The sequence below is a fragment of the Trachemys scripta genome, chromosome 15 (genome assembly GCF_013100865.1).
Source record: "Trachemys scripta elegans isolate TJP31775 chromosome 15, CAS_Tse_1.0, whole genome shotgun sequence".
In the NCBI taxonomy this organism is placed as follows: Eukaryota; Metazoa; Chordata; order Testudines; family Emydidae; genus Trachemys; species Trachemys scripta.
In genome coordinates this window covers 32138039-32147631 of record NC_048312.1, presented here as the reverse complement: position 1 = coordinate 32147631, position 9593 = coordinate 32138039, and the positions used below count along the sequence as shown (strand labels likewise).

The 9593-nt window shown below is 57.7% G+C and overlaps 1 protein-coding gene across 1 annotated transcript; it reads right to left on the bottom strand.

Moving 5' to 3' along the window:
- Window positions 1–212: 212 nt before the first annotated feature.
- Window positions 213–8458, bottom strand: SLC35E4 (solute carrier family 35 member E4; the record flags this gene model as incomplete). Its single annotated transcript, XM_034791637.1, is given in 2 exon segments — window positions 213–950; window positions 7692–8458. Coding segments are annotated over 2 exon segments (1173 nt in total). The 3' UTR covers window positions 213–516.
- Between the last annotated feature and the right edge of the window lie 1135 nt (window positions 8459–9593).

Genomic DNA, 9593 nt, shown 5'->3' with positions numbered 1-9593 from the left:
GCCAGGCTTCTCCCCTGCAGTGTCTTCACCCAGAGACACTCCTTTTTGGTCCGTTCCCCCTCATCCCCTTGGTATCTCCCTCACCAAGGGACACTGCCCCCATGCTGCCCCTTCATTACCTCCCCTCCCTCAGCACACTCCCCCTGCCCGGCCCAGCTCGGTTTTCATTCCTTCGGAGCACCACGTAACAAGACTGGACAAAAATAGAGCTTTATTGAGGGCAACTCATTGCTTGAGTTTTGTGCTCCTGGCCCCGGCCAGGGCTCAGCCGTTGGCATCGGCGCCCCAAGTGCAACACCACAACAGGCCTCTTCACCACAATGGTGCCAGACGTGACTGCTGCGGCGATGCTGGGTGACCAGAGTCCAGCTGGGCTGTGTTAAAGGCTGTGGAGAGAGTGTGTTCACGTGTGTGTGCGTATAACTGGGATCACATGTTTGCACACATGCACACACGCTCACACAGAGCACTGCAGTCTGTACAGTCCAAGGGTTGCACTTTGCCCCAGCACAGGACTCATTCTGGCTTCGCCTGGCCCTGGCCCAGAGCCAGCCTGGAGTCCCAGTAGCTGGCAATGAGGTCGCAGTTGTGGTACAGGAACATCCCCGAGAGGGTGAGGCCGATGCCCGCGTAGCTGAGCCCGCTCAAGTGGCTGCCGAAGAGGAGGTGCGACAGCACCAGGTTTCCCACCACATTGAAGTTGCCCAGGATGTGGATGGTGAGGGCGGAGGTCAGCGAGATGACGCAGAAGCTGGCCAGGTTGTAGAGGACGGAGCCCAGGCAGCTGAGCAGGACACAGGCCCAGAGAGCGCTGCCGTAGTGCAGCATGCCCTCCCAGGCTGCCCCCACCTCCAGCACCACAGCCGCTGTGAAGAGAATGCAGAAGCTGGGCAGGGACGTCAGGCAGAGCAAGGTGACCGAGTCCAGCCTCTTGTCCTGCAGCAGGGTACCTGGAAGCAAGACGGACAGGTCACACCTGGGCGGTGCATGCAGCAAGGGCAGGGAGGGTAGGGTTGCCAGGTATCCAGTTTTTGACAGGAATGCCTGGTCGAAAAGGGACCCTGGCAGCTCCACTCAGCACTGCTGACTGGGATGTTAAAAATCCGGTTGGCAGAGTGCTGCGGGTCTAAGGCAGGCTAGTCCCTACCTGTCTTTGCACCGCACTGTACCCCTAGGCGCCCTGAGCACCGGCTCTGCACTCCCATTGGCCAGGAACCATTGGCGAGATCAGCGCGTGGAGCCTCCTGGTCCCTCTGCCTAGGAGCTGGACCTGCTGGCTGCTTCCGGGGCACAATGCGGGGCAGGCAGCCTGCCTTAGCCCTGCTGCGCGGCTGACCGGGAGCCGCCCGAGGTAAGCCCATGCCCCAACCAGGAGCCCCAACCCCCTGCCCCAGCCCTGAGCCTCCCCCAAACCTGGAGCCCCCTCCTGCATCCTAAGCCCCTTAGCCCCAGCCCCAGCCCAGAGCCCCTACCCCCTCCTGCACCGCAACCCCCTGCCTCAACCCACAGTCTGCTCTTGCAGTCTGAATCCCTTGGCTCCATACCCCATCCTGGAGCCCCCCTCCTGCACCCCAAACCTCTCATCCTCGGCCCCAGCCAGAGCACTCACCCCTCCCACACCCCAATTCCCTGCCCCAGCCCAGAGCCCCCTCCCGCACCCTGAACCCCTCATTTCTGGCCACACCCCGGAGCCCACACCCCCCACTTGGAGCTCTCACCCCTTCCTGCACCCCAACCCCCTGCCCCAGCCCAGTGAAAGTGAGTTAGGGTGGGGGACAGCGAGCCACCAAGGGAGGGGGAATATAGTGAGTAGGGGCGGGGCCTTGGGGAAGGGGTGGGGCATGGGGCAGGGCTAGGGTGTTCGGTTTTGTGCTATTAGAAATTTGGCAACCGTAAGCGAGGGGGTCAGTGAGCAGGGACCCCACCGCCAGGGCAGAAGGAGCCTGGCAGAGGAGACTGCCCCAGGAGCAGGGAGCCCCTGGCCTTCAGGCCCATCCCAGTGGGGCGGTCAGACTAAAGAACACAAGCAATGGAGACTTGGTACCAGCTCAGATCTAGGTCAGGGCCTACATCCCTCCCTGCCCACAGCACCCAACAGACACTCCGCATGCGGTCAGGGCCGGTGCAAGGAAGTTTCGCACCCTAGGCGAAACTTCCACCTTGCATCCCCCCCACCCCCCAGCCCTGCGGCAGCTCCCCGCCCTCCCCCGCCCTGATGTGCCCCCCCCCTGCGGCAGCTCTCCCCCCAGGGAGCCGTGCGGCAGCTCCCCACCCCAGCTCACCTCCGCCTCCTCCCCGAGCACGCAGTCCCTGCTCTAATTCTCCTCCCCTCCCAGGCTTGTGGCGCCAAACAGCTGATTGGTGCCGCAAGCCTTGGAGGCGGGAGAAGTGGAGCACCGACGGCGTGCTCAGGGAAGGGGCGTAGCAGAGGTGAGCTGGGGTGGGGAGCCCTGCGGCAGCTCCCCGCCCCGCCCTGAGGCACCCCCACAGCAGCTCCCCACCCCCATGGCCCGGGGAGTCATGTGGCACCTCCCCACCCCAGCTCACCTCTGCTCCGCCTCCTTCCCGAGCACGCCGCCCCCACTCTAATTCTCCTCCCAGGCTTGCGGCACCAAGCAGCTGATTGGCGCCGCAAGCCTGGGAGGTGGGAGAAGTGGAGCGGCGACCGCGCGCTCGGGGAGGAACACTGTAAAAAAAAATTGGGGGCACCGCTTTTTGGTGCCTCCAAATCTTGGTGCCCTAGGCAACTGCCTAGTTCGCCTTAATGGTAGCACCGGCCCTGCATGCAGTCAGACCCACACCCCATACATCACACACACATTCATCTCTTAATGCATCACACAATCGACAACCCATGCATGACACTACCCATGCATTCCCACATCACACTACACACGCTCAGCTAGCTCCACCCATACATCCACTTGCACACACACATTCCTTTCAGCTCATGCTGCAATGTACATCAAACACATTGACAACACAATCACACACACTGGCCTCAGGCCCCTACATACATGCCTGCATGCACACATGCACAAAGGCACAAACATGCATGCATGCACACACACACAGAGCAGGCACAGCTGAATTACACACACACACATTTTCAAGGGCTCAGGAACCACAAATGAGGTCAGATTTCCAAGCCTGATCAGTTCCCAGCAGCCCCGCTGGGGTCACTGCCAGATGGGCTGAAATTTTTGGAAACACAGCCCCATGCTGTCCAGCCACTACACATAACATTTCAACCCACTCACATCCCCTTGCTGAGTCAACACTCCAGCTGCCTCTGCCAATGGTGGTTAACCACAGCCTGTGGTATCCCTCTACTAGGGTTACCATACGTCCTCTTTTTCCCGGACATGTCCGGCTTTTCGGCAATCAAACCCCCGTCCGGGGGGAATTGCCAAAAAGCCGAACATGTCCGGGAAAATGCCGGCCAGGTACTTCCCCTCCCGTGGCGGCTCTGCTCCTCCCCGACTCTTCGGCTCTGTTTAAGAGCCGAGTGCTATGGGCTTTGGGCAGCCCCCATACCTCCGGACCCTGCGCCGCCGGAGCCCGGGAGGGGAAGTGCCCGGCTGGGGGCACAGGGTCCGGAGGCAAGGGGGCTGCTCGAAGCCCAAGCGCTACCGGCTTCACGGTTTGCCGGGCAGCCTCCAGACCCTGCGCCCCCGGCTGGGCGCTTCCCCTCCCGGGCTCCAGCTGCGCTTTGCCTTTCCGCATGGCTGGGAGTGGGAGGGAGGAGGGGGCGGAGTTGGGGCGGGGCTGGGGGGTGGGGAAATGGGCGGGGCCAGGGCCCGTGGAGGGTCCTCTTTTTTTATTTGTTAGATATGGTAACCCTACCCTCTACCCCGTCCCCAGCGCTGCCCTGGGGGGAGTTGTTCTGTCCTGTGGGGACCAGCCAGAGAAGAGGGGGCTGCAGCAAGAGAGACCTGGGTTCTCCTGCTCTCAGTCAGTGGTGAAGGGGGTTAAGGAGCATCAAAGGGAGCATGGAAATGACAGTCAGTCCAGTCAGTCAGCCCTTCCATGCCTCTGCTGCCTGAGATAACAATGTAAATATAGAAACTGAATGGAGAGGGTGGGGAGGGGAGCAGAAGGTCTCCGGAGATTTCAGGGACTCTGGGAGGGGGGGCAGAGCCAGGGGGATTGGGAAGTCTCTGGGGGCATTGGGAGCCCCATGGGGGAATAGAAGATGTGGGCAATTGGGAGGTCTCTGGTGCAGAGGGGAAGTTCCTGGGGAGGGATCAAGGCGGCTCTTAGGGGAAGCCTTTGCCTGGGGGACGCAATCTCTCAGGGAGTGGGGAGGCTTTGACACAGAATGGGACATGGGGCTGCTCACTCTTCACTAGTCCCCCACCCCACCCTACCCCGGTTCCCCCAGGCGCTTTGAGTGAATATCCTGTAAAAGCCCTCCTGATTTTCCAACTATTTCCACAGAGCAGGATTCCAAAGCATTTGGCAGAATTCCCCCTGCTCCCCAGTGCCTGGAACAGTGCAGTTCGCCCTGTCCCACTGCGATGCGCCCTTGGCGGTGTTGGGTCCAGTGTCTGCTCCACGCTGACACAGCATGCTCAGTGCACAGGGCTGCAGTTAGTTCCCCCCCGAGGCGGGCGAGCGATGCAGCCGTAATCGCAGTCACTGCCCCAACCTGAAACAGACACTTGCTGCTGCTGGAGCCAGAGCCCTTCATGGGGCCCCGATTCTTCACTGCTTTCCTTGGGGAGTTACCTGTGTCTGAGCCCAGCTGTCCAGGCTGATTCCCCACTCTGGCACTTTGAGTGCAGAAGGTGGGGGCCTGCAAGGATTCTAAAAGTTAATACTGGCCACTCCCGGCTAGTATTAAACTTCCAAGGTTACAGCTTTTCTCTGACCTTGGATGGGTCACCACTCCCTCATTTGAGAACCAGGAAGGAGCACTTGGGAATTCCTTCCTGTGGGGTACCCTCAAGCGCTTTCACCCTCCCCCTCCAGGGAAGAGCTGAGAAAGAAAACCACCAGCTAATTAAACAACATATGCACAAACCTCTTAGAACACACACAAAAAAAAAAAAAAAAAAAAAAAAACACCACCAACAAAAAAATAAACAAACAAAAAAACAATCCTGTTCTTGAAAAGGGTAAATTTTATTAAAAACAAAAAGAAAGAAAATACACCTGGAACTTAGGCTTTTGCTAGATTTTAAAAACCCACTTACAAAAATTAAACCTCAAGAATAAACTTCTTGAGGTCCAGCTTAATGGTTACAAGCAAAACAAAGCATTTGGGGTTTAGCACAGAGGAGTCCATAAGCCAATAAGAAATAAAAGAAATAACCCTAATCGTGTCTTTCTAGACATTCCCATGTCTACTTACATATCTGGGAGTTCCAAATAAGTAGTCTCTAGGTATGATCTGATGGTTTTTCATACCTGGCTTAAAGCTTCCTACAGCATAGTTCAGCCCCGTTCCTGCTCATCGTCTCTTCTCTCCAGAGACAACAACAACAGACAAAAGGGAAGTTTTTTCCCCAATTTTAAAAAGTTCTAGCCCTCCCATTGGCTCTTTTGGTCAGGTGCCCACTCCCGTCTTTTTACCAATGGGCTTTTTTTTAACGCTTTACAGGTAAAGCAAGTAGAGATCAGCTACTAACAGGGATTTTATAGCTAACTGGCTGGCTGGGTGTCCATAAAAGGGTGCTACCCCCCCCCCTTCATTTATCACACCAGTGAATCGGGTAAGGAGAATGGTGGGAACAAAGGAGAAAATGGGAGGAGAAGCAACAGTGAGCAGAAGAGAGAGGGGAGAAGGGGGCACCCTTAAAGTGGGCACTGTCCTGGAGGCAGGCCTGGGATAGAACATACACAATCCCCGGCAAGTAACAGAATCTGGGACCTTTTCCCCATCGTCTCAGTAACTATGACAATCTCCCTTGTCCCACAGCCAAAATCAAGGGATGGTGGTTGGCAAATTGCCAGCTCCCCCCTTGCAAACCAGCCAGGGTGTGGGGTTCATTGACTAAAACCACTAAGGCCACATTGCTTAATATTTGGGGTGTGAGCTCTCACTCTGATTGCAAATCCTTTGGGGGCAGGGCCTGTCTCTGTGTTGTGTCTGTACAGCATCTGGCACACTGGGGCCCTGGGCCATGACTGGGGCGCTACGCGCAAGGTAATACAAATAATGAATGATAACTGGGGAGCAGCTCACTAACCGGGGGGTTGGTTGGGGTGCTAGGAGCTTTTGGCAGCTCTGATTTTCTCTCTGGAGTTAGAGCTGCAAAAGAGGGCCCACCCAGGATCCCACCCTGCAATCCACTCAAGCAGCAGGGCTTCCCTTTGGGGACTCGGGGAGCAGGATGTAACCCCGTTGCTCAGGGCCACGCTCTAACCACTAGGCAGCACGCCAGGACATGTCTGGGCCCGTGTGTGACTGAACTGTTGTCCTGAAGGGCAGGCTGGGGCTGGAGCCGAGATGGAAACGTTCCCTTTGGAACTGAAGGACAAACAGTGGCATCTGCCCACTGCTTGCTGCCAAGGACATTTCGGCCCAAGAGGCCCCGGGGAGGATGGTGCATGACAGGCTGTTTGTGCTCTCACACTGCCTCTTGGGGCAGCAGGGCCAGCAGCGTCCCTTCAAGGATAGTGGGAAGGAAAGGCCTGTCTCAGGCGATCAGCATTGGGCTGCAGAGTCCTTCGCTGCAAGTCACAAGCTCAATCCCAGCCCTGACTGGCAGATGTCCCGATTTTATAGGGACAGTCCCGATATTTGGGGCTTTTTTTTATATGGGCTCCTATTACCCCCCACCCCCGGTCCCGATTTTTCACACTTGCTATCTGGTCACCCCACTGTCTGCCTGCTGTTGGATGAGGAGAGTTTGTGGGGGGGGCTCATGGCAGCCCCTGGTGGAGAAGGGTCCATCATGCAGTCAGGCCCTTTGTTGTCCAAGAAGCTGAGGACTGAGTAGGGTGAGGAGATTCCCCCAGTTGTGGGGGGCATGTTGGAGGGGGCAGTGGGGGGTGGGGAGCTAGGCACTGCAGCAACGGTACACACTATGTGGGATTTCAGTCTCCCACACTAAATCCCCTTTTACACTAACTAGCGCCCAAAGAGACCTCTGCGGCAGCCAGGAGAAGGGTAAGGCCGTGCTCAATATTATTCATATTACCGTAGTGCCCAGGAACTGTACATTGTTGATTGTGCATTATTATGGTAGTGCCCAGGAGCCCCTGGCATGGCCTGGCACTCCACTGTGCTAGGCACTGTACATTGTTGATTAGGTGTATTACGTTAGTGCCCAGGAGCACTCATTGCGCCAGGTGCTGCACAGACACAGACCAGAAAGATGGTCCCATTAGCATCATTAATGCCATTTCAATAGCACTTTTCCTCCAGGAGGATCCCAGAGTTGCTTACAGATGCTGATAAGACACCAGCTCTAGAGAGGGGTAGCTTCCTCCATCAAAGTACAGCCACCTCTGGGCTAGAGCACAGCCACTGCCAGCAGCACTACATAGCCTTCTAGGACAGGAAGTGCTCCATTTGGCTGAATTTAGGTGACTGGAGGTAATTCCCAGAGCTGGAATTTGGCCAGGATGCTGGGGCTTGAAGATCCCCCAGCCAGAGTACAATGACCAGAGGAGGTGGAACCCTGGCCCCAGGATGACTAGGAGGAAGGGGGTGAGATTAGGGTGGGTATGGGGTCACTTACTTTGCTGTAAGGACTTTAATCCGCGGAGGAAGGTAGCAGCGAAGAGGAAGCAGCAGCCGGCCTGGTCGAAGTGCACCTCCCCGATGATGCTGAAGGAGGCGCCCAAGCAGATGGGCCCCATGGCAGCGTACTGCAGCAGGTGGTGGCGCTGACCCAGCAGCACCTTGGATAGGACCAGGGTGAAGAGGGGCGTGGTGGTGTACACCATCTGGGCAAAGTCCAGCTGCACGTAGTTGAGGCCCAGGTTTCCGAAGGCTACGCTGGTGCAGAAGGTCAAGCTCAGAAGATAGACTCTGGCCTTAGTTCTGGCGCCCAGGGCCGTGCCCCCGTCCCCATGTGCCCGCAGCCTGGCCAGCGGGTAGCCCACCAGCACGGCCGTGAGCATGTGCAAGGATGACAGCAGCACGGGATACCGGAAGTTGTGGATGGTGAAGATCCACTTGTTGAGGCTGGACATGGTGGTGCCAGTGGCCAGCCAGACAAACACGGTGAGCAGGAGGGGCAGAGCATGCACGGGCGGCCCAGGGTCCGGATTCCAGGGGCGACGCATCCAGCCTCCATCGGCAGAGGTCATCCCTGCTTCATCTCTGTGGCAGGAGGACAGACACATTTTGGAGGGCGGCTCAGCTCCTGGCCCAGCACGAGGAGAGGCTGGTCCCTTCCCAACCAGCCTGGGGGCTTGATGCTGGGGGTGCAGAGAAGAGATGCAAGCTTCTTGGGGTTCTACCCCAGTGCCCATGGGTGCGACAAGGTCTTGCCCTTCAGCATGGGCCGTGCAGTGGGAGAGTGCTGCTCTCCCAAATGCCCCAGCTGGCTGCAGTGAGTGGTGGTTTTGTAGCTTCTCCTCTTGTTTCCTGCCTTAGGGTACCAGACCAGTCACTCCTGGTGACTCATCAGTGTGTCCAGCTCTGCAGCCTGAGCATCCCAACGCTGCTTGTAGGATTCCCCTGGTAGCAGAGCTGGGGTTGGAAGATCGCAGGGAGGCAAAGCTGGGAAAAGCCTGATTACTGCCGGAGACAAGCTGCAATGGCAGATCGAGACTCCATGGTCACGCCCGGCTGCGAGCCATCATCCCTGCCCTGGAGCTGGTTAAGCGAGTGGAGATGCTGCAAGCCCTCTGCAGCAGGAAGCGCCTGCTCTCGCTCTCGCCTGCCAGGCTGCAGCTGTGAGGTGCCAAGGCCATGTGCAAACCGATCCCAGCCGGCGCCCAGGAGCAAGCAGAAAGTTGGGGGGGGGTGTTGTGTGCAAGGCTCCTCCCCGCCAGGGCCGCGGGGGGGCTTGCAACAACAACAGTCGTCTGTGCGCACACACGAGTCGGTAAGGTGAACACGGCCAGACAGCTGGGGCCCTGCCCAGGCCTGCTCAGAGCCAGTCGCCAGCTGCTTCCCACCGCCACAGGGAGGGGGACGAGGGGGGTGCAGATCGTAACCAAAAAAACAACAACGTCCTAAACATCAATGGTCTCCATGGAAACGCAGGAGCTGTTGTGAGGCTGCGTCAGGGTCCCAGGCTGAGTCACTGCAGGAAACTGACTCACTGCACTGGGAGGAGAACCCTGGCTGGCAGCATGGGGGATCCTTAGTCTGAATGCTGGGCCTGGAGCCATGGGGCCAGGAGGGGACTCTGCATAGAAACAGGCCCAAGGGAAAGCCAGGGGAGCTACCCGGGCAATGAAAAATAGGGGCTGAGAATGGCAGAGCCAGGGGAGGTGGAATCAGACATTGTCAGAAGCCTTACAGCAGCGCAGTGTATTCAGGTAGGGGAAAAGGAACAAGCTGTACCAGTGTAAGGTCCTGGTATAACTGTCCACACTAGCATGCTTGTACTGCTTTTGCTCTATCCCTAGAAAAAATCACACCCTATCCAAAATACCTCTGTGGACCAGGCCTTCCCCACCAGGGT